At 39.8% G+C, this 25,398-nt stretch overlaps 1 protein-coding gene across 3 annotated transcripts in view; it reads left to right on the top strand.

Moving 5' to 3' along the window:
* Positions 1–25,398, top strand: part of WDHD1 (WD repeat and HMG-box DNA binding protein 1) — an 83,681-nt gene that overhangs the window by 4,838 nt on the left and 53,445 nt on the right. For all 3 annotated transcript variants that reach the window (XM_030929776.1, XM_030929775.1, XM_010372042.2), the window contains exons 3-10: positions 10,379–10,490; positions 13,691–13,842; positions 15,435–15,546; positions 15,785–15,835; positions 16,761–16,856; positions 22,203–22,295; positions 23,886–23,992; positions 24,234–24,375. In XM_030929776.1, the coding sequence (XP_030785636.1) occupies positions 10,379–10,490; positions 13,691–13,842; positions 15,435–15,546; positions 15,785–15,835; positions 16,761–16,856; positions 22,203–22,295; positions 23,886–23,992; positions 24,234–24,375 (865 nt within the window). The remainder of the gene's footprint in view (positions 1–10,378; positions 10,491–13,690; positions 13,843–15,434; positions 15,547–15,784; positions 15,836–16,760; positions 16,857–22,202; positions 22,296–23,885; positions 23,993–24,233; positions 24,376–25,398) is intronic.

Below are 25,398 nucleotides of genomic sequence, written 5' to 3'. Positions count from 1 at the left end.
TGCCATCATTGTTATAGAAAAAGCTCTGAAGGCCATCAAGCCCAAAACAATAAATTCCTGCCGGAGGAAACTGTGTCCAGATGTTGTGCATGACTTAAGATTGACAGCAGAGCCAGTCAAGGAAATCATGAAGGAGATTGTGGGTATGGCAAAAAAGATAGGGAGCGAAGTAATTTCAAGATATGGTGCTTGGAGACATTCAAGAGCTAGCAGACACGACTGGGCGTGGTGGCTCACACTTGTAATCCCAACACTTTGGGAGGCCCAGGCAGATGGATCACTTGAGGTCAGGAGTTCGAGACCAACCTGGCCAACATGATGAGACCCCCATTTCTACCAAAAACATAAAAAAATTGGCTGGGTGTGGTGGCACACACCTGTAATCCCACATGCCACCTTCTCTTGGGAGGTGGAGGTTGCAGTGAGCCGAGATTGTGCCGCTGCACAATTCCAGGCTGGCCGACAGAGCAAAACTCTGTCTCCAAAAAAAAAAAAAAAAAAAAAAAAGCTAATAGACACTAAGCCCAAGAGTTAGCAGAAGACAATTTGATAGAACTGAGTGCTTCCAAACTAGTGCCAGGTGATAGGGAAGAAGATGTAGAAGAAGCAGTGCCAGAAAACAAAATTGACTTTAGGTAATCTGGCAGAAGGGTTCTGATTATTCAAGACTGCTTTTGACTTATTTTACAACATAGACCCTTCTACGATATGAGCACTGAAACTAAAGGAAATGGTGGAAGAAGGATTGGTACTGTATGGAAACATTTTTAGAGAAATTAAAAAGGAAAAGAGTCAGATGGAAATTATGATGTGTTTTTATAAAGTCACACCAAGTATGCCTGCCTCTCCTGCCTCCTCCTCTGCTTCCTCCCCGCTTCCACCTCTGAGACAGCAAGACCAACTCCTCTTCCTGTTCCCCATCGGCCTTCTCAATGTGAAGATGATAAGGATGAAGACCTTTATGATGATCTACTTCCTCTTAGTGAATAGTAAATATATTTTCTCCTCTTTATGATTTTCCTGATATATTTTTTCTCTATATTACTATATTGTACAGATACAGTATATAATACATACACAAAATATGTGTTAATTGACTGTTTATGTTATCAGTAAGGCTTCTAATCAACAGCAGGCTATTAGTAAAGTTTTGGGAGAATCAAAACTTATATGTGGATTTTTGACTGTTGCAGGGTCAGAACCCATAACGCCCATGTTGTTCAAGGGTCACCTTTACACCTTTAGCTGATAATTTCCAGAGTTCAGGATTGAGGTCCTGGCTAAGAATATAAATGTGGGAATTGCCCTTATATACATAGTATTTATTACTGTGAACTTGGATGAAATCACTTAGTGAAGGAGTAAATATAGGTAAGAAAAGACGTTCAAGGGTACTCCAAAATATTTAGAGATCAAGTTAAAGAGGATCCAGCTAAGGAGACTAAGAAAGAGTAGCTAGAAAAGTAGAGGACTGAAAGACAAGAAGGATGTTTAGAAGCCAAATGAAGTGTTTGAAGAACAGGAAATAATAAACTCTGTCAGATGCTCCTGGTGGGTCAGGTTGAAGACTGAGAATTCACCATTAGATTTAGCAATGTGGAGGCCATTGGCAAGTTTTATAAAGTGGTAAGAATGAAAACTTTGAAGTGGATTCAAGATAATAGAAGGGAAGGAATTTGAATTAGTGAGGTTGACACTACGTGGTTTTGATTTTGTCTCTAGTACCAGAGGGGTATAGAAAGAAATCAGTCACTACTTAAGAGGGCTGAAGAGGAAACACTGACTCCAGAAGAATGACCAGAAAGAAAGCTGAGTAGATAGAGATTTTGCTGGTGCCTTACCATGAACTTCATGAGACTCAATGAAGGAGTCAAGGAGAGGTGGTCAGATTAGGGAAGGAATGTTGCTCTCTGAGGATAGAGTCGAGGTAGTAAGAAATGCATCGGTAATCATTGACTCCTTGAGGTTATGTCATAAAGTGGATGAAGTCTTGATATAATTAATCTTCATGCCCAGACACTGATAGTGGATTTCTTTTTTTGAGATGGAGTCTAGCTCTGTCACCCAGGCTGAAGTGTCTGGCACTCCAGATCGTGCAATGGCACGACCTCTGCTCACTGTAACCTACACCTCCTGGGTTCAAGCGATTCTCCTGGCTCAGCCTCCCAAGTAGCTGGGATCACAGATGCCCTCCAGGACAGCTGGCTAATTTCTGCATTTTTAGTAGAGACAAGGTTTCACCATGTTGGCCAGGCTAGTCTTGAATTCCTGACCTCAATTCATCCACCGGCCTTGGCCTCCCAAAGTGCTGGGGTTACAGGCATGAACCACCACATGTATAAGATGTATAAGATGTAAATCCCCATACATCTTATAACTAAAATCTGGTTTCTTGGGGGCAGAACCTGGTAGAACAAAGCTTTAGCAAGAGTCATGAATCAAAAAAGAGAAGGCACAAATAAAATAATATTAGAGATAAAAAAGGTACAGTAAAGGCTTCAAAATATGTGATACATTGACACTCTTATGCTAATAGTTTTGAAAATTAGAAACAAAGGTACAATTTTCTAGGAATATGTAAATTAACAACTTACCCAGTTTACCCAAGAAAAATTAAAAATATTTATTTACATTGATTATCCAAACATTAAACATATGATCTCAATGTTAATATATGTAGGATAATCATTTCTGGTACGTATTTATGTGCTTTAATCAGTTTTTAGCCTGTCCTATGGTATTACTGATATCTTTCTGAAAAAATATTTTTAATACAGTGTTATTTTAATTTTTCTCATAAAATTAGCTCTAGCCTTGTTTAGAGTTGCATTTTATGCCTTATAAATTTGAAGTTAGATCTTCAATTCTTTTTTTTTTTTTTTTTGAGTCAGAGTTTTACTCTTGTTGCCCAGGCTGGAGTACAGTGGCACCATCTCGGCCCACTGCAACCTCTGCCTCCGGGTTCAAGCAGTTCTCCTGCCTCAGCCTCCCAAGTAGCTCGGATTACAGGCATGCGCCACCATGCCCGGCTAATTTTGTATTTTTAGTAGAGATGGGGTTTCTCCATGTTGGTCAGGCTGGTCTCGAACTCCGACCTCAGGTGATCCGCCCACCTCAGCCTCCCAAAGTGCTGGGATTACAGGCATGAGCCACCATGCCTCGCCTAGACTATAACATTTTTTAAAGAGAAAAATGTTAGGTTCTAAGGTACTTGGCAGGCTCAGAGCAAATTCTACTAGCTGGGAGAGTCATAATTTTTAAGAATTTGTTTTAATTGAAATGAGTAAATACTTCAGCCTCAGTATTTTTATAGGTTCTGTCTTTTTATCTCCATTCAGGGTACCCTTCTTCAATAATAGGGTCTTCACTATTTTTAAGGACAAAATTCATCAAGTTGTCTATGATTCTTTTGGATAGTTCACAGATTTTAAGCCTACTCTTGTATTTCATTCTGGCACAGAACGTAAATTTATACAATTAAAAATAGGAGTTCTATCAAAAGATTCTTCCCACAAGTCAAGATATTTCAAAGTACAGTTACAGAATTTTAAAATGAAATCATTCACCATACCAGCTTTTCATGTGCAATTTGTTCAATTCTTATTTGCTTTTGTAGGGATAAATTTCAGTGTCTTCCTGTGCATAGGTTTTGTTTTCATGAATTGCATTTCACTAAAAGCTTCAAAAGCTTAGGTTGAATGCTTTGATTAAAGATGTCTGTTTTCAACTAAATGCAACTAAGATTTAGGGGACTTGTTTCTGATAATAATAATACCATTATTACAGTAGGACCCTTAGGTTGTTTTACAGTGTCGCTCTTCAAAGGCTTACAGATTTTAAAACCTAATCATTCCAAGCAGAGGGAGAAAGTATGTCCTGCAATCCTAGTATTTTTAGTGTATTTAATTAACATTTGTTTGTGCACTGCTGAGGTGGGAGGATTGCTTGAGGCCAGGAGGTCTAGTAGTTTTTGTGTATTTAACATTGATTTGTGTGCAGCTGAGGTGGGAGGATTGCTTGAGCCCAGGAGGTCAAGGCTGCAGTGAGCCATGGTAGGGCCACTGCACTCCAGCCTGAGCAACAAAATCAGAAACAAAACATGTTTTTTTCAAAAATTCTGTTGTTCTGCAATTCTAGATATAAATAAAATCTGAAAATTTGACAAGTATGGCTTCTTTTTTGTTGGTATGTTATCTTGCAGCTAATTTGGACAGAATCATGAATTGTAATTCCAAATTCAAGTACTTTTGTGTTTCACAGGTTTCCTAATATAGTAAGAACATTGATTTTTCTGGCTGGGTGCAGTGGCTTACGTCTGTAATTCCAGCACTTCAGAAGGCTGAGGTAGGCATATCACTTGAGGTCAGGAGTTCAAGACCAGCCTGGCCAGAGACCAGAGATGGTGAAACCCCATCTCTAGTGAAAATACAAAAATTAGCCAGGTATGGGTGGCACGTGCCTGTAATAACAGCTACTTGGGAGGCTGAGGCAGGAGAATCACTTGAACCTGGGAAGTGGAGGTTGCAGTGACCCGAGATGGTGCCACTGCACTCCAGCCTAGGCAACAGAGCAAGACCCTGTTTCAAAAAGGAAAAAAAAAGAATATTGATTTTTCCTACAGCATTGTAGAAAACAAAATTAGTATGTAGTTATTTGATACAATAAAGGATAAAACCATTTAGAAGAAAGTTTAGACTACTCTGAAAGCACTTCTTTCACAGGACTGCTTAACTCTATTTCCTGCCAAAGTTTGTATTTGTATTACTGTAAAAATTAAGAATTTTATCACTAGTGTTAAACTTTTCAAATAAATTTAGATAGAATCCCCAATGATGTCAGATATTTCACTTTCAGCAGAATGAACTTCCAGAAGATTTACTTTGTTTCCATGAACTGAAGAGTAAACTAAACTATTATTGGAATTAATATGGGTGATTTTCTATTTAAAACTCCTGATGACATTGATATAATACTTTTATCATTTAACTGTTTGAAAGTTCTTTTGCTGTCCATGGCCATACCACCCTGAACGCACCTGATCTCATCCGAAAGTTCTTTTGCTAATGGAGACAACCCATTAACAGTCACTTCACTTTTTTTTTTTTTCTTTTTTTTGAGACGGAGTCTCGCTCTGTTGCCCAGGCTGGAGTGCAATGGCGCGTTCTCGGCTCACTGCAAACTCTGCCTCCCGGGTTCACGCCATTCTCCTGCCTCAGCTTCCCCAGTAGCCGGGACTACAGGTGCCGCCACAACACCCGGCTAATTTTGTATTTTTAGTAGAGATGGGGTTTCACCGTGTTAGCCAGGATGGTCTCCATCTCCTGACCTCGTGATCCGCCCTCCTCAGCCTCCCCACTTCGCTTTTTATGCTAGGACCAGAAAACTTGGAATGAAAAGTGAACAAAATTATTTTAGAACAGCTGACATTTCTTTTAATGCTGCACTGTCCAATACAGTAGCTTCTAGACACGTGCAGCTATATAGATTTAAATCAGTTAAGGTTAACTTCATTAAAAATTCAGTTTCTCTGTCACATTAGCCACAATTGCTCAGTAACCAGGTATAGACCATTTTCATCACCTCAGAAAGTTGTTTTGGAGAGCACTAAGTTCTTAGGAAGAATCATGCTTCACAAGATACAAACTCACCTTCTGCAGGAGTAGAATCACAGTTTTCAGGCAGCCTTCTTAAGATAACTACTAACTTGAATAGATACTGATTCTTCTTCGGGACTTTTTTCTCTTCTAATTTTCCTGTGGTTGGTGTTATCACTCTAGTGTCACTATAGCCCCGTGGTAAATGTCAACTAACATTTTATTCAAGTTATATTTTCATTATCAACTTTCCTGAGCAGAAATTTAGTATTTAATCTTTTGTTAAATATGTACTTGATATACTTTTTTAGCTCATTGCCACTGAAAGGATTGTGTTGGTTTTTATTTTTTTCCCAACATTTAAAAAGCATAGCAATCAATAAAATTAATATGTAGTTATTTGATACAATAAAGGACAAAACCATTTAGAAAAACATTCAAACTACTCTAAAAGCTCTTTAGAAGACTGCTTAACTCTATTTTCTGCCTTTATTTCTTATTAATTTCACTATATTTCACTATAATTTTCCATTGGTCCCACCAACTGGCACCTGTAACTTTGTACATCTCCTCCAGTGCACCTGCTGATATACCAAGAAGCCCATCGGGGCTGGGTGTGGTGGCTTATGCCTATAATCCCAGCACTTTGAGAGGCTGAGGTGGGTGGATCACCTGAGGTCAGGAGTTTGAGACCAGCCTGGCCAACATGGTGAAACCCCGTCTCTACTAAAAACACAAAGATTAGGCCGGGCGCGGTGGCTCAAGCCTGTAATCCCAGCACTTTGGGAGGCCGAGACGGGCGGATCACGAGGTCAGGAGATCGAGACCATCCTGGCTAACACGGTGAAACCCCATCTCTACTAAAAATACAAAAACTAGCCGGGCGAGGTGGCGGGCGCCTGTAGTCCCAGCTACTCGGGAGGCTGAGGCAGGAGAATGGCGTAAACCCGGGAGGCGGAGCTTGCAGTGAGCTGAGATCCGGCCACTGCACTCCAGCCCGGGCGACAGAGCGAGACTCCGCCTCAAAAAAAAAAAAAAAAAAAAAAACACACACACACACACACAAAGATTAGCTGGGTGTGGTCGCGCACGCCTGCAGTCCCAGCTACTTGGGAGGCTGAGGCAGGAGAATCACTTGAACCCAGGAGGTGGAGGTTACAGTGAGCTTTGATAGCACCACTGCACTTCAGCCTGGGAGACAGTGAGACTCTGTCTCAAAAAAAAAAAAAAAAAAGGTCCATCGTAACAGAAACGTGAAATACTTTCTCATCACCATTGGGACTGAAAGAAGTAGCTATCCCTAGGGTCTTATGTCTGAATTCATTCCGTTTTTTACTGACATATTGTCCCTGAAAGGATTTATTAGTTACACTGCATCAGGAACGTGTAGGGAAAGGGAAGATAGTTTATCACCAGTCATTTTACAGATTTAACCATGTGTTGTGTGTGTTATATTACTAAATGAGATCATGGCAGAAGCTGGAAGTACAAAGAAAAGGTCTGCCAAACCCACCCTAGCCTTTTTTTTTTTTTTTTTTCTGAGACAGTGTTGCGCTCTGTTTCCCAGGCTACAGTAGTGCGATCTCGGCTCACTGCATCCTGTGCCTCCTGGGTTCAAACAATTCTCATACCGCAGCCTCTGGAGTAGCTGGCATTACAGGTGTGCACACCACCATGCCTGACTGATGTTTGTATTTTTAGTAGAGTTGGGGTTTCGCCATGTTGGTCAGGCTCCACCCTAGCCAATTTTGATGCAACTAATACTGATATTGAGAGGTGACAGTGTGCTAGTAGCCCTCACTCTCCGTGGCTCCTCGGCCTCAGCGTCCACTCTGGTGGCGCTTGAGGAACCCTTCAGCCCGCCACGGCACTGTGGGAGCCCCTCTCTGGGCTGGCCGAGGCTGGAGCCGCCTCCTTCTGCTTGCTTGTGGGGAGGTGTGGAGGGAGAGGCATGGGCGGGAACCAGGGCTGTGCACTGCACTCAGGGGCCAGCAGGAGTTCTGGCGGGCACGGCCCGGCCTGGGTCTCACACACGGAGTGGCCGGCTGGAGCCGCCGGCCCAGGGCAGTGAGGAGCTTAGGACCTGGGCCAGCAGTTGCGGAGGTTGCGCCGGGGTCCCCCAGCACTGCCGGCCTGCATGCAGCGCGCTAGAATTGTCTCCGGGCCTCAGCCGCCTTCCCGTGGGACAGGGCTCGGGACCTGCAGCCTGCCATGTCCGAGCCCCCCATCCATGGAGGGCTCCAGCTCCGCCCGACTCTCCCCGACGGGTGCTGCCCCCTGCTGCTTGGCACCCGGTCCCATTGACTGCCCAAGGGCTGAGGATTGCAGGCCCGGCTTGGGTCTGGCGGGCAGCTCCGCCTGCAGCCCCAGTGCAGGATCCACTAGGAGAAGCCAACTGGGCTCCTCAGTCTAGTAGGGACTTGGAGAACCCTTATGTCTAGCTAAGGAATTGTAAATACACCAATCAGCACTCTGTGTCTAGCTCAGGGTTTGTAAATACACCAATCAGCACTCTGTCTAGCTCAAGGTTTGTAAATACACCAATTGGTACTCTGTATCTAGCTAACCTAGTGGGGACTTGGAGAACTTTTCCGTCTAGCACTCTGTGTCTAGCTCACGGATTGTAAACGCACCAGTCAGCACTCTGTGTCTAGCTCAGGGTTTGTAAATACACCTATCAGTACTCTGCATCTGGCTCAAGGTTTGTAAATACACCAATTGGTACTCTGTATATAGCTAACCTAGTGGGGACTTGGAGAAATTTTCCTTTTAGCACTCTGTCTAGCTCAAGGATTGTAAATGCACCAATCAGCACTCTGTCAAAACGGACCAATCAGCTCTCTGTAAAATAGGCCAATCAGCTCTCTGTAAAATGGACCAATCAGCAGGATGGGGGTGGGGTCAGATAAGGGAATAAAAGCAGGTTGCGGCGCCAGCAGCGGCAACCAGCTCGGATTCTCTTCCACGTTTTGGAAGTTCTGTGTTTGCATTCTTTGCAATAGCTGTTGCTGCTGCTCAGTGTTTCGATCCATGCCGCTTTTAAAAGCTGTAACACCGTGAAGGGCTGCAGTTTCACTCCTGACAGCGAGACCAGGAATCCACCAGAAGGAAGAAGCTCCAGACATATCTGAACGTCTGAAAGAACAAACTCCGGACACACCATCTTTAAAAACTAACATCATGAGGGGTCTGCGGTTTCATTCTTGAAGTCAGTGAGACCAAGAACCAACTAATTCCGGATGCAATACGTTTTAAAGTGAAAATTTCTGAACAAATGCCAGGCCGATTGGACAGATAAACCGGGAGCATTCCAGGCAAAATGAGACTTGTGGTCCTCCTATCTACTCCCTATAGAAGGGAGCCTAATCACCTTACTCTGGCATTAAGGTTATTCTAAATAGGTGACCTAGACTTCATTTTCCGTTTCCTTTCCTGGCTTGTGTGCTCCAGGTAAACTCCCCCGTGCTGTATTAACTATATTTTGGTTCATGTGATTTTCTCTGGAACTGCCCTTGTCACCAGTCTTGGCATATCTAGTCCTACTTGTTCTTTGACTTCCCGGTGTAAATACTATCTTTCTTATGAACCTTTTTGATTTTTCCAGGTGATAATTAATCTTTTCCTTTAGAACATCCACAACTCTTTATATAGTTTTTTTTTTTTTTGCTGTATATTATTTTTCTATTTTATTACATAAGTTATATTTTGTTTTTATTTGCTTTTTTGTATATATATAGATAGGGCACATACTAAATGAGTAAAAGCATTTGAAAGATGAGAAGTTTAAAATAAGGTAGATACAGATGGCTATTTGAAACATGTTTGGATGGTTGAGCTCACACATCTATTCATTTATTAATTCAACAAACATTTATTAAGGTTTCTGTCAGAGACTGTTTGGTGCTAGGGATACAATGGTGGGCAAGGAAGATACGGTCATTATTGTTGCAGAGATTATATACCCATTTTTCTTACATTCTTAAAAATAAATGATTTTAAGCTGGCCAAGCATGGTGACTCATGTCGGTAATCCCTTGACTCCGAGAGGTCAAGGCAGGCAGATCCCTTGAGCCTGGGAGCTCAAGACCAGCCTCAGCAATGTAGGGAGACCCTGTCTCTACAAAGAATAAACAAATTAACCAGGCATGATGGCATGCGCGTGTAGTCCCAGCTACTTGGGGAGCTGAGGTGGGTTGATCGCTTGAGCCGGGGAGGCGGAGGGTGTAGAGAGCTGTAATCGTGCTGCTGCCTAGGCAAAAGAATGAGACTCTGCCTCAAAATTTTATAATCTTATGCCAAAGAAGAACTAGAGTATTAAACTCATTTTATTTTATGGAAGAAAATTAGCACTTTATTTTTAAGGTTTATGTGTATGAGAAAAAATACTGGCTAATGTCTTCATTTTATGAAAAAGTGGTAAATACAGAGGTAGCATTCCAAAAAACTAATATGTATGAAACTAGGTGACTTTTTTTTCTTTCTTTTGAGAGTCTTGCTCTGTTGCCCAGGCTGGAGTGCAGTGGTGCCATCATGGTTCACTGCAGCCTTGACCTCCCAGGCTCAAGTGATCTTCCCACTGCAGCCTCCCAAGTAGCTGGTACTACAGGTACACGTAACCATGCGTAGCTGATTTTTAAATTTATTATAGAGACTCTCTGTATTTTCGAGGCTAGTCTCGAACTCCTGGCCTCAGGCAATCTTCCCACCTTGTATTCCCAAAGTGCTAGCGTTATAGGCATGAGACACCATGCCCGATGACTTTAATTTGTGTCTTTTCTTCACAGTTTTATTGTGACTTGTGGAAGTGATGGTGATGTGAGGATTTGGGAAGACTTGGATGATGATGATCCTAAGTTCATTAATGTTGGAGAAAAGGCATATTCGTGTGCTTTGAAGGTAGTAAAAACAGTTATATCAATTGATATGAAATGATACTGGCATGTAATTTTTATGCTTGAGTGAAAAAATATTTTAGAATATAGATATACCTTGTTTATCTCATGAAATAATATTTTTAAATGCATGATAATGCCATAACTTGCCCTACCAATTTTTTTTGAGGGATGTGACAAAATATTTTTGAATATAGATATACCTTTGCTTTTTTTATCTCATGAAATAATATTTTTAAATGCATGATAATGCCATAACTTGCCCCACCAATTTTTTTTTTTGAAATGGGATCTTGCCATGTTGTTCAGACTGGTCTCAAACTCCTGGGCTCAAGCAATCCTCCCAGTTGAGCCTCCCAGGTAGCTAGGACTGTAGGTGCATACCACCATACCTAACCACCCCAAAATTTTAAAGGTAAACTCTTGAGTGGTTTATTAAAAGAGATTAATGGACATGAATGGTGAACCAATTAAAATAAGTGCAGGAAAATACTACTTTCAAGAACGGTTTAAATGTTCCCTTTTTTCCTTTAAGGGAAAACCCAGTGGTGTTTTTAGCTCACTGCTGTGGTTTGAATGTGTTCCCCCAAAAGCACGTGTTGGAAACTTAATCCCCAACATAACAGTGGTGGGAGGTGGGGTCTACTGAGAAGTATTGAGACCATGAGGGCTCTGGCCTCATGATTGGATTGATGCCACTATCTCAGGAGTGGGTTCATCATAAAAGGGTGAGTTTGATCCTCTTGCTCTCCCTCTTGCCCTCTTTTTACTCTTCCAAGATGGAATGATGCAATAAGAAGACCCTTGCCAGATGCCAACCCCTCAATCTTGTAGTGTCGAATCAAGAGACAATAAATTTCTGTTCATTATAAATTACCCAGTCCGTGGTATTCTTATAGCAGTACAGAACAGACTAAAACACCTACTGATTCAGATAACTTAAGGAATTGTTATAGAAAAGGGAATGTTTTATTAACTTTCCCGATACATATTCATATATGTTTCTCATGTTTTGTGTAAGGCAAATATGGGAATGAGATGTAGGCTACTTGGAGAATGAAGACTTATTCAGAAGGACTTTGGCAATTAAGTATCTGTAAACCCCTAAGCTTTTTATTCATGATGACTTTTAATTTGAGTATATTGTGTTTAGGTAGAAAAATCTTTCCACAGAATTCATATTTTTTCCAAACCCAGGCGCATTTAAGGTAGATAAGATGGTGTTTAGATATTCTTTTTAAAATGATCATATATAATTGGAAAATACATTCCCGGAAGAAAAAACATAAATGACCAACATACATTAAATATAAGCTAAATCTTAACTAGTAAGCAAAGAAGTGCAAATCTTAAAATTGGATTTTTTCCCCCATAAAATTGGCAAGGACGAAAAATATTGCTAATCCCAGTAATAGTGAGGGCTTTGAGAAGTAAATATTATCACACACAGTGGCTGGATATATAAGTGAGAAACTTTTTTTTTTTTAGAGCAAATTGATACCATATATTAAAATTAGAATGCACACAGTCATTTTTGGCTATTTTCAAGTTTATGTGGAAAAGGATATTAGTAAAAGCACAATTCATAATAATAGCAAACGTTACAAACAATTGAAGGGTCTTTCAATTGAGAAGTTATTTTATAAATTTTGGTAGAGCCATATAATGGAATACTATGCAACCACTATAAAAATAGGGTATCTCTATTTTCATCTGAAAAGATATTTATAATAAGTTGAAAATAAGTTTACAATAAGTCAAAAAAGAATGAGATTCAGAAGTTAATATAGTGTAGTCTTATGTTTGTTAAAATAAATAAATACATATATACACACACACAAACACACACACGAATATAACAAAATTAAGAAGACTTAACCCCAAAATGTTAATGGAGATTACTTCATAAAATAAGGAACTCACCCTCTGCTCAGGATACTTTTTTTTTTTTTTTTTTTTGAGACGAGTCTCCGCTCTGTCGCCCAGGCTGAAGTGCAGTGGCAGATCTCGGCTCACTGCAAGCTCCGCCTCCCAGGTTCAGGTCATTCTCCTGCCTCAGGCTCCCAAGTAGCTGGGACTACAGGCGCCAGCCACCACGCCCCGCTAATTTTTTGTATTTTTAGTAGAGATGGGGTTTCACTGTATTACCCAGGATGGTCTCAATCCCCTGACCTTGTGATCCACCTGCCTCAGCCTCAGGATTACAGGCATGAGCCACCACGACCGACCTTTTTTTTTTTTGAGACGGAGTTTCACGCTTGTTGCCTAGGCTGGAGTACAATGGTGTGGTATCAGCTCACTGCGATTAAGTGGGCGCAGCTGGGTGCCCACCACCATGCCTGGCTAATTTTTTTGTAATTTTAGTACAGACGGGGTTTCACCATGTTGGCTAGACTGGTCTCAAACTCCTGACCTCACATGATCCACCTGCCTCAGCCTCCCAAAGTGCTGGGATTACAGGTGTAAACCACCACACCCAGCTCCAGTACTTTCATATTGTCATTTTTTTTCTGATCAGTGAACATATATTAGTTTACTAAGGCTGCTGTAACAAATTGCCACAAATTTGGTGGCTTAAAACAACAGAAAATTATCTCACAGTTCAGAAGGCAGGAAGTCTGAAATTAAGGTGTCGTCATGATTGGCTCTTCCCAAGGCTCTGAGGGAGAATATGTTCCATTCCTGTCTTCTGGGTTCTGGTGGTCTGACAATTCTTAACATTCCTTGCCTTGTAGGTATATCACTCCAGTCTCTGGCATGGATTCTGCATTTAGGCTTTACTCTAAAAAGACATGTAATGATTTTGTTGTGGAAACATAGGGCAGTGACTATTGTGGCCATGCATTCTGATGCCTTCTCATTTTGAGACTAGCTCTGTTTTCTCTGAAAAGCTCTCTCGAGTCTCCTTCATTTTTATAACACTTAGGATCCGTAGAAGTACTATTTAAATATTTTTCTTACCAGAATAAAAGAAAAATTAGAGGCTAAAGGATTGGTTGCTGAAGGTAGAATTAATTTTTCTAAAGCTAGCAAATTTTTCTTGCTAATGCACATTCCAGCAAAGTTGTATATTTAGTGATAATTTTTCTGTTGATATGAACTACATTTTTAAGATTTTTTTTTTGCGGGATTTTTATCTGTGGAGAGACTCCTGGTCATTTGGATTTGTTTTGCTAATGTTTCTTACCTTAATTTTTCTTTTAGAATGGAAAATTGGTCACTGCAGTTTCTAATAATACTATTCAAGTCCACACATTTCCTGAAGGCGTTCCAGATGGTATATTGACTCGCTTCACTACAAATGCAAACCATGTGGTCTTCAATGGGGATGGTGCTAAAATTGCTGCTGGATCTAGGTAAGGCTCTTTGACATCAGAAAAGGAAATAATGTTAGAACAAAAGGACTTGTTTATTTGTTTCAGGGTAATGTTTTCAGGACTGTGACTTAATTTTTTGTTGTTTGTTGTTTCCTCATATATTCTTTTATCTAGTAAAGGTTTTTGAGGACAAACTTGGGCTTCTTTTTGAATTGAAACATGTTGCTTTGGCCAGGTGTGGTGGCTCACGCCTGTAATCCCAGCACTTTGGGAGGCCAAGGTGGGCAGATCACCTGAGCTCAGGAGTTCAAGACCAGCCTGACCAACATGGCAAAACCCTGTCTCTACTAATACAAAAAATTAGCTGGGTGTGGTGACGGGTGCCTGTAATCCCAGCTACTCAGGAAGCTGAGACAGGAGAATCACTTGAACCCAGGAGGCAGAGGTTGCAGTGGGCCAAGATGGTACCACTGCACTCCAGCTTAGGTGACAGAATAAGACACTGTCCCCACCCCAAAAAAAAAAGAAAAGAAATGTACTGCTCTGCAGATGGCCTATTTGATAATACTGAAAGCATAGCTTGATTCAAAATTTAAAAAAATTATTGTAGGGCTTGCATGGTGACTCATGCCTGTAATCCCAGCCCTTCGGGAGGCCAAGGCGGGCAGATCACCTGAGGTCAGGAGTTCAAGACCAGCCTGGCCAACACAGTGAAACCTCTTCTCTATTAAAAATACAAAAATGAGCTGGGCGTGGTAGCGGGCACCTGTACTCCTAACTACTCGGGAGACTGAGGCAGGAGCATTGCTTGAACCTGGGAGACAGAGGTTGCAGTGAGTTGAGATCACGCCATTGCACTCCAGCCTGGGTGACAAGAGTGAAACTCCATCTCAAAAAAAAAAAATTATTTTAATTAGAACTTGGACTGTATAGTCAGAATATTTTGGAGTTTCTCTTGATGCTTCTTTGTCATAGGAAAACAATATAATTGGTTGAATTGCTGAGGTGAAGTGAAAGGTATAGTACTTTTAAAAATGGTTGTAGCTATAATTAGATTAACAAATAATAGAAGTTTAAGATGTAACTAAAGAAGCCATGTGTGAAGTGTTTGTATTTTAGCATAATGGGAAATCTTGACTTGTGTTTTCAGCATATTTATAGAGCAAAACTAAAAGGTAAGTCATTAAATTTGGGTACCAAATTTTATAAACTGCTATAAAGAAATTACAGCATTTACTCTTGTGATTTTGAAATACTTGGACAGGTGTGGTGGCTCCTGCCTGTAATCCTAGCACTTTGGGAGGCTGAGGTGGGCAGATCACGAGGTAGGGAGTTCAAGACCAGCCTGACCAACATGGTGAAACCCCGTCTCTATTTAAAATACAAAAATTAGCTGGGCGTGGTAATGTGCACCTGTAATCCCAGCTACTTGGGAAGCTAAGGCAGGAGAATCGCTTGAACCCGGGAAGTAGAGGTTGCAATTGAGATCGCACCACTGCACTCCAGCCTGGGTGACAGAGCAAGACTCCATCTCAAAAAAAAAAGAAGAAGAAGAAATATTTGGATCATAGCTTTTAGGAGAGGCCTTTGTATTAGCATTTATTCATTTGCGTTACTCTTTTTGTTCTTAGTGATTTTCTGGTCAAAATTGTGGATGTGATGGATAGCAGCCAACAGAAAACATTTCGAGGACATGATGCCCCTGTTTTAAGTCTTTCCTTTGATCCTAAGGACATCTTTCTGGTAATTCTTTTTTCCTTCTCTTTTTGTGTTTTTCCTGAATATGTTTAAAAATATATTTCCTACTATCTAAACAATTTTCTGCTAACTCGAACTTTTCAACCTTTGTTTTATTCAGGAAGAGAGTTAGCAGGAAATTTCACCCAGTTGATAAAAGGGCTTTTTGATTTAATTAATTGAACCACTTTCCGTGTGGTATTATGGCTATGACTATAGAGAAATGTGTTGTTTATTCCTGCAGGCATCAGCTAGTTGTGATGGATCTGTCAGAGTGTGGCAAATTTCAGATCAGGTAAACTCAGTAATTTAAATTTAAAGTTTTTTGCCCATTTCTGTAATAAATTGTTATATGTCATATTACTGGGCCAAATTAATAATTGCTTTTCTTTAGAGTTTTCTTTGCTACCATTAAATACTTTTTGTGATCAAAGTCCACAGTAATCTAGTGCCAAAGTAAATTGCATTTGTACCTAATCACAAGGGGAATGATAATCTTATATTTAACTTTCTAAGTTTTGTAAATGAAGGGAATAAATTCAGTTATTTTATATTTGTAACGTCATGACCATGCGTTGGGCCTTGGGTTAGACAGTTGGGGATAAAAAATTATGGGTCACACTTGATTTGGAGAGTCACATGTACAATTTGTTCAAATGCAGCCTAATAAAGGTTTTAAAGGAGGTACGAAATGAGGTGTTCTCCAGATTGACAGAGGAAACGGTTAAGTCTTCCCAAGACAATCAGAGATGGCTTGGCATTTCTAGGGAGAATATGAATGTAATTGACTAGAGAAATATCCTCCACAAATATGCCTTAATATCCACAGTTCCTTCCCTTCATTCTTGAGCTATTTAAAAGAAACGACTTTTTGACACTTTAACATTTTATAGTAGACCTTTGAATTTTTTTTTTTTTGTAGTCATTCTAAGAATTTCACATATTGGGGTTTTGTGTATGTGTGTATGATTCAATAAGTATATCGTTTGTTTATTCTGCACAGAAAGTACTCTAGTTATTTAAGATTTGTACTTTTCATATCTTTGAAGGACTTAAAGCAGTTTAGGTATATCAGGTATTATTATAATTAAGGTACATTAAGTTGCATTTTTCTGAGATATATGTTAATTTGAAGAAACGTTTAAATATATTCAGTTCTGCATATATTTTGGGGGGGAATTTTCATAAAGGGAAAGACATTTTCTTTTTTTACCAATTAGACATGTGCTATTAGTTGGCCACTGCTACAAAAATGCAACGATGTGATAAATGCAAAATCCATCTGCAGACTTGCTTGGCAGCCAAAAAGTGGGAAGGTAAGAGATTCTTATTTTTATTTTTATTTTTTATTAGAAACGGAGTCTCACTCTATCGCCCACGCTGGAGTGCAGTGGCGCAATCTCGGTTCACTGCAACCTCTGCCTCCCAGGTTCTAGCAGTTCTCCTGTCTCAGCCTCCCAAGTAGCTGGGATTACAGGCGCAAGCTGCCATGTCCGGCTAATTTTTTGTATTTTTAGTAGAGAGGAGGTTTCATCGTGTTGCCCAGGCTGGTCTCGAACTCCTGAGCTCAGGCAGTCCACTCGCCTTGGCCTCCCAAAGTGCTAGGATTACAGGCGTGAGCCACCGTGCCCAGCATGATTCTTATTTTTTAACCTTTGTTTTATTCAGTCCTTTTCAACTTTGAATGTAAAAATAGTTTTTTTAATTGTCACTTTTTAAAAATTAGGATTATAAATTTTAGAGTACCAAGCCAAATAATTAGTATTGAAATGCTTTAAGAAACATTTGAACTTTATCAAGATTCATTTTAAAGTATAAATTTTGCATGAATGAATGAATTTTATATTTTCCTTCACATTCATGCTTAATGAATGTGAACAACTCTGGAGACAGTTTTATTATGTCCACTCTCACCGTTAGTACCTAACATTTTGGAGGTACTAACTGATACAGTTAGACAACAGAAAGATGTGAGAAATTTGAAAGGAAGAAAGAGAATGTTCATTATTTGCAAATGAAATGTTTGTATATGAGTAAATCCCAAGAAAATCAACTGGGGAAGAAAATCATTACTAATAATAAGAAAATTTAGTAAGGTAACTGGAAGCAAAATTGTTTGTATACAGGACTGTTATACAAATACAGGATTGTTATCCTGTATACAAACAATAGCCATTTAGAAAGTACGTAGGAAAAATAATGCATTTACTGTTAAATTGAAAAAGATATAGTAACAGGTTAAATATACAAGAAATGTGAAAGATCTATATAAAGAAAATTTTAACATGCTACCAAGAGAAGTAAAAGAAGACTTGGATAAATAGAAATATATATTCTTAGAAAGGAATTTTTGATATAAATAAAGACGTCAGTTTTTCTCTAAATTAAATCTATAGTTTTGATAACATTCACATATAAAATACCAGGCTATGTGTGGTGGCTCATGCCTGTAATCCCAGCACTTGGGGAAGCTGAGGCGGGAGGACCGCTTGAGCTCAGGAGTTTGACACCAGCCTGGGCAACATAGTGAGACCTCATCTCCACAAAAAAATGAAGATTAGCCAGGTGTGGTGGCATATTCCTGTAGTCCCATCTACTTGGGAGACTGAGGCAGGAGGATCACTTGAGCCCAGGAGATTAAGGCTGAGGTAGGCTATGATCTTGTCACTGTACTGCATCCTGGGCAATGGAGCAAAACCCTGCCTCAAAAATAAAATATCTTATCTGAAGGCTCTTAGAAAAAAAAAAAAGAAAACAAAATAAAATAAAAGTACCAATAAGATGTCTGGGAGGACCAAATTCAGCTGATTCTAAAGCCCATGTGGGCTTTCCACGCTACCCAGAGAAGGGTCCATATGATGTTGTTCTGGATTCCCATCATAATTTAAAGGGAAACTTTCACAATGTCTAGAACCCTCGATGTCCTGCAAATGAAGGAGGAGGATGTCCTTAAGTTCCTTGCAGCAGGAACCCACTTAGGTAGCACCAGCTTTGTCTTCCAGATGGAACAGTACATCTATAAAGGGAAAAGTGACGGCATCTACATCATAAATCTGAAGAGGACCTGGGAGAAGCTTCTGCTGGGAGCTTGTGCCATTGTTGCTGTTGAAAACCCTGCCGATGTCAGTCTCATATCATGCAGGAATACTGGCCAGAGGGCCATGCTAAAGTTTGCTGCTGCCACTGGAGTCACTCCAATTGCTGGCTGCTTCGCTCCTGGAACTTTCACTAACCAGATCCAGGCAGTCTTTTAGGAGCCACAGCTTCTTATAATGACTAATCCCAGGGCTGAATACCAGCCTCTCACAGAGGCAACTTATGTTAACCTACCTACCATTGCTCTGTGTCACACAGATTTTCCTCTGTGCTATGTGGACACTACCATTCCATGCAACAGCAAGGGAGCTCACTCAGTGGGATTGATGTGGTGGATGCCGATCCAGGAAGTTCGCATGCATGGCACCATTTCCTGTGGGAGGTCATGCCTGATCTCTACTTCTATAGAGTTCCCAAAGAGATTGAAAAAGAAGAGCAGGCTGCTGCTAAAAAGGCTGTGACCCAGGAGGAATTTCAGGGTGAATGGACTGCTCCAACTCCTGAGTTTGGTACTCCTCAACCTGAGGTTGCAGACTGGTCTGAAGGTGTGCAGGTGCCCTCTGTGCTTATTTAGCAATTTCCTTCTGAAAACTGGTGTGCTCAGCCTGCCACGGAAGACTGGTTTGTGACTCCCCACTGCTCAGACCACTGAATGCATAGGAACAACCACTGAGTGATCTTAAGCTGTTCTTGCACAGGCTCTGAAGCAACATGGAAATAAGGTTGATGGAAAATAAACATTGGGTCGGGTTCGATGGCTCATGCCTATAATCCCAGCACTTTGGGAGGCTGAGGCAGGTGGATCACTTGAGGTCACAAGTTCAAGACCAGCCTGGGCAACATGGCGAAACCCTGTCTCTACTAAAAATACAGAAATTAGCTGGGCGTGGTGGCACACACCTGTAATCCCAGCTACTTGGGAGTCTTAGGCATAAGAACTGCTTGAACTCGGGAGGCGGAGGTTGCAGTGAGACGAGATTGCAATACTGCACTCTAGCCCAGGTGACAGAGCAAGACTCTATCTCAAAAAAGAAAATAAACATTGGTTTCTAAAAAAAAATGAGAAAATCCATGTGGAAAATGAAAAGTTTTGAAAAAGAAAAGTGTTGCAAATAATCTAATTCAATCAGATAATAAAACAAAGTTATGAGAATTAAAAGTTTGCTATTGAGTTATGAATAGACACATACCTGTTAAAGAGATAAATAGACCCAAATGTATATGGAAAGTTAGTGTATATAAAGGTAGAGAAAAGGAGATTTAGCAAACGTATTGGCACAAGGATATGAATACCAGGAAGTGGGAATCTTTGAGGACCATCTTGGAAGCTTTCTTCCACATGATGAGTCTATATATAGGTATTTACTATATTATTATTTCAACTTGTCTATTCTTTTGAAATTTTTCAGAAAATAAAGTAGATCATATAAAAAATAATTTTGCATGATACAAAATATTATAGTCACAGTACAAATGACAAACTGGGGAAGAAAGTTTGAAACAATAAAACACAGCTAATTTCCATAGTATGCAAAGTATTCTTACAAATCAATAAAAACCCATTAGAAAGATAAGCAAAGACATGAGCAGACTGTGTACATAAAAAATACACAGTTGGTGGCCGGGCATAGTGGCTCACGCCTGTAATCCCAGCACTTTGGGAGACTGAGGTGTGTGCATCACCTGAGGTCAGGAGTTTGAGACCAGCCTGACCAACGTGACAAAACCCTGCCTCTACTGAAAATACAAAAATTAGCCAGGCTTGGTGGTGCGCACCTGTAGTCCCAGCTACTCGGGAGGCTGAGGCAGGAGAATTGGTTGAACCTGGGAGACAGAGGTTACAGTGAGCTGAGATGGCACTACTTCTCTCCAGCCTGGGCTATATATATATATATATAAATATATAGTTTGTTTTTCTTTCTTTTGTAGATATATACACACACACACAATTGGCTTTTAAAATTATTTTTTCTTTCCTTTTTTTGAGACATGGTCTCACTCTATTGCCCAGGCTGGAATGCAGTGGCATGATCATGATTCACTGCAACCTCTGCCTCCTGGACTCAGTTACATCCTCCCACCTCAGTCCCCCACCCGAGTAGCTGGGACTAGAGGCATGCACCCACAATGGCTGGCTAATTTTTTTATTTTTCATAGAGACAGGGTCTCATTATGTTACTCAGGCTGGTCTCAAACTCCTGAGCTCAAGTGATCTGCCTATCTCAGCCTCCCAAAGTGCTGAGACTATAGGCCTGAGCTACCACACCTAGCCCATGTGAACTTTTAACAATGTACATTCTAGATTAAGTGATAATTGAGCTCAAGGAAATGTAGTGTGTATTTTTTTTCTTTGCTTGCAAAAAAATCTAATTGAAAATTACTTAAAATAAAGGTTTTATTATATATTACTAATTGTTTTTTGGATAATCATGGAACGAATACAGTTTTTTCTACTAATCAGTTTCTTTAGAAGAATGCATAAGAAGATATATTTCTTGTTTTTCAAGATATTTGAAGGATTCTGTCTTTATTTTCCTCCAACAAATGGGAGGAATTTTTAAGTTAGAAGGGCCTAGATTCCTTAAGAAGTAGTATTGAAGGTCAGGTACGGTGTCTCACGCTGTAATCTCAACACTTTGGGAGGCTGAGGCAGGAGGATCACTTGAGGCCAGAGTTCAGTACCAGCTTGAGCAACACAGCGAGACCCCATCTCTACAAAAAAAAAAAAAAACACACACACACAACAGGAAAAAAATTAGTTGGGCTGTAGTCCTCGCTATTTGGGAGGCTAAAGCAGGAGGATCCTTTGACCCCAGGAGTTTGAGGCTCAGTGAATTATAATCACACCACTGCACTCCAGCCTGGGTGACAGAGCAAGACTGTCTCTTGGAGGGGAAAAAAGTAATCATATTAAAAGTACTAGTAATTAAAAGTTCTCCATTTTTTGGTAGGGGAAAAAAAGTAATCGTATTAAAAGTATTAGTAATTACAAGTTCTCCATTTTTTGGTGGGGGGAAAAGTTATCTTATTAAAAGTACTAGTAATTACAAGTTCTCCATTTTTTGGTTGGGGAAAAAAGTAATCGTATTCAAAGTACTAGTAATTAATTACAAGTTCTCCATTTTTTGGTGGGGGGAAAAAGTAATCTTATTAAAAGTACTAGTAATTACAAGTTCTCCATTTTTTTGGTGCAAGCAATAGAGTGATCACCTTTATTTTTTTCTCTTTCCATGACAAATTATCACCTATTTTTTGCTTATTGAAGTTTTAAGTAATGTTCTGAGTTTCATTAGTTGCCAGTTAAAATACAGGTTTGTGCCTGGCACAGTGGTGTATGCCTGTAGTCCCAGCTACTTGGGAGGCTGAGCCAGGAAGATCCCTTGAACCCAGGAGTTGGAGATTAACCTGGGCAACACAGTGAGACACCGTCTCTTAAAAACAGAAACAATAAAAAATAATTTGCTTTTATGTCTTGTAAATTTATCTGAATGAATTTTGTGCCTTTTTCCATCTTCAAATTCAGTTTAATGTAAACTTTTGTTTAAGTTGTTTATCTTTTCTAATAGTTACTGGCAATTCCTGTGGAAAAATCTGTTAAGCTATATAGAAGAGAAACTTGGAGTCATCAATTTGATCTTTCAGATAATTTCATCTCTCAGGTAGGTTTTATAAAGTGACACTTTCAGTGGGCTATAAGGAGCAGTTAATGCATAGTTTGCCTGAATACAGTTGCAGTTTAATATTATTGAAATGGAAGACAACTCCTGGCTGTTGTATGTGGTCCATCTTCTAACAACTCATCCTTTCTTCATTTAATCATAACTGGATACGAAATAGGTCTTTATTATAAGAAGTCAAATTTAACCCTTGCATAGTATTAGCACAAGTTACTCTAAAGCTATCAGTAGGTAGCCTTTATTGTTAAGTGAGTTACTCTGAGACTTGTGATCTTGGACTCTGAAATTTTAGAGCAAGAAAGGTTGTTGGTCTGTTTTCTCTTTCTCTTACATGCACAGATATTTACAGTTAAGGAAATGTAAGCCCAGTGGGTCATCAGTGGCTTTCACTTACTAGTTTTCTTCATCTTGGTTGTGAATGCTAAAGAGAATGTCTTGAATTGTCTCTCTTTCTAGGATAATAACATTTTTTAGGTTTTAGGTTTTGCTTTGAAAATTGTGCCAGTGGCTGGACACAGTGGCTCATGCCTGTAATCCCAGCACTTTGAGAGACTGAGGTAGGAGGATTGCTTGAGGCCAGGAATCCGAAACCAACCTGGACAACAAAACAAGACTCCATTTCTACAAAAAAATGCTAAAAAACTAGCCAGGTGTAGTGGTGCGTGCCTGTAGTCCTAGCTATCTGGGAGGCCGAGGCAGGAGGATCGCTTGAGCTTAAGAGTTGGAAGTTGCAGTGAATAATGATGGTGCCACTGCACTGCACCCTCAGTGACACAGCAAGACCCCGACTCTAAAAATAAAATAAAATAAAATTGTTCCAGTATAACTTTTTCATGATAAAGTAATAGCTGATAGTGATACTTGAATATTATTGAAAAATAAGGTTAGAAAATAAGCAAACTCCACAATACCTCACGCTCTTCCTTTCCAACTTGGACCTGGCAGAATGGCTACCGCAAGGAAGGGTGGCGAGAAGGAAAGGGGCCGTTCTGCCATCAACGAGGTGGTGACCCGAGAATACACCATCGACATTCACAAGCTCATCCGTGGAGTGGGCTTCAAGAAGTGTGCCCCTCGGGCACTCAAAGAGATTCGGAAATTTGCCATGAAGGAGATGGGAACTCCAGATGTGTGCATTGATACTAGGCTCAACAAAGCTGTCTGGGCCAAAGGAATAAGGAATGTCCCATACCGAATCCCTGTGCAGCTGTCCAGAAAAAGTAATGAGGATGAAGATTCACCAAATAAGCTCTATACTTTGGTTACCTATGTACCTGTTACCACTTTCAAAAATCTACAGTCAGTCAGTGTGGATGAGAACTAATCGCTGATAGTCAAATACATCAAATAAAGTTATAAAATTGAAAAAAAAAATAAGCAAACTTTGTCTTGTCATTTGTGTATCAAATATAATTAGAAATAATATAGAACAGGGATATAAACATTTGAATTTAGTTGATTGCTCTCCAAAATCTTGAAAAAAAAAGTAAAGAAAATTGAATTTGGTAATAAAATGAGTATTTAGTTTGAAATTTTACAAAATCATTATTTATTAACTGTTTTTCTTTACAGACCCTCAATATAGTAACCTGGTCTCCCTGTGGGCAATATTTAGCTGCAGGTAGTATTAATGGTCTAATTATAGTTTGGAATGTGGAAACCAAAGATTGCATGGAAAGGTATGATTTAGTTTATCTTTTGTCTCTTCTTTGCTCATCTTTATTAGTTTTGTATTTGTTTTATTTCTAAACATTTCAAATTTGCCATCAGATTGTCAGAATGAAAATATAATTAAATTTATATTATTTATAAATTATTGTCAAAAGCCATTTAATCTTTACTAACTAAAATTTACCTAAAGAAATGTACAGTTTATATTTTTCTTGACAGTATTTTTAGAAACTACTTTTTAATTTTTAGGGTGAAACATGAGAAAGGTTATGCAATTTGTGGTCTGGCATGGCATCCTACTTGTGGTCGAATATCATATACTGATGCAGAAGGAAATCTAGGGCTTCTAGAGAATGTTTGTGACCCCGGTGGAAAGACATCAAGCAGTAAGGTAAAAAGAAGTATGGTACAACGGTTTATCCAAAATGTTTCTGTGATCATATGGACTTGGAAGACACCACAAACTGCCTTATTTTCTTGGAAAATTACTTTTCATGTTACTATAGTAGATTCTGAGTAGTAATCTACAGTAAGAAAACTTCTTACTTGTTCAACCCAATGTCTCCCAAGTGTATTTTACTAAGAAACTTTTTTCTCTCCATATGATGCCTTTCCAAGGAATACCTTTCATTAAATACTATTTTGTATCAGATCTCAGTCTGGCCTGCAAACTATATCTACTCTGAATTAGCCTTAACTCTTAGAACTACCCATACACCTCCTCTGCTTAGCCAAACAGCTTTAACTGAGCAACTTTAAACAGGCACCTTGTTTTATACCTTCTTGCTTTTGTTCATTATTCACCTTGCCTGGCAGATGTACCTATTCATATTCAAGTCTTAGTTTAGACTTCTGATTACAGATTGCAGACTTAATACATGCCTTTATATCTGTCCCTCCTGAAACCCCCACAAAAACTATACTAAAGGCTTCTCTTGAATGCATAATCCCATAAGGTTTAAGAAGACAGTTGAAGGGATGATTATAAAAATAATTTTGAGCCCTGCTGCAGTGGCTCACACCTGTAATCTCAACACTTTGGGAGGATAGCTTGAGCCCAGGAGTTTGAGATCAGCCTGGACAATATGGTGGGACCCCATCTCTACAAAAAATAAAAATTAGGCAAGTATGGTGGTGTGTGCCTGTAGTCTTATGCTCCTACTCAGGAGGCTGAGGTGGGAGGATCACTAGAGCTTAGGGAGTTAAGGCTACAGCAAGCCGTGATTATGCCACTGCACTCCAGCGTGGATGGCAGTGAGACCCCATCTAAAAAATAAAAATTAAAAAATGGAGGCTAGAGAATAGAAGGATGATTGGAAACTCACTTCAACTTCTCAAAAAGTTGAATTCTAAAACTAGTTTCTGGAAGCTGAGGTGCTACTCAGTTTGCCTCACTGAATCCCCAGAGATTCAG

Source organism: Rhinopithecus roxellana, chromosome 5, assembly GCF_007565055.1.
Source record: "Rhinopithecus roxellana isolate Shanxi Qingling chromosome 5, ASM756505v1, whole genome shotgun sequence".
In the NCBI taxonomy this organism is placed as follows: Eukaryota; Metazoa; Chordata; class Mammalia; order Primates; family Cercopithecidae; genus Rhinopithecus; species Rhinopithecus roxellana.
Note: the sequence above shows the minus strand (reverse complement) of the source record. Positions and strands in the feature narration are given on the sequence as shown.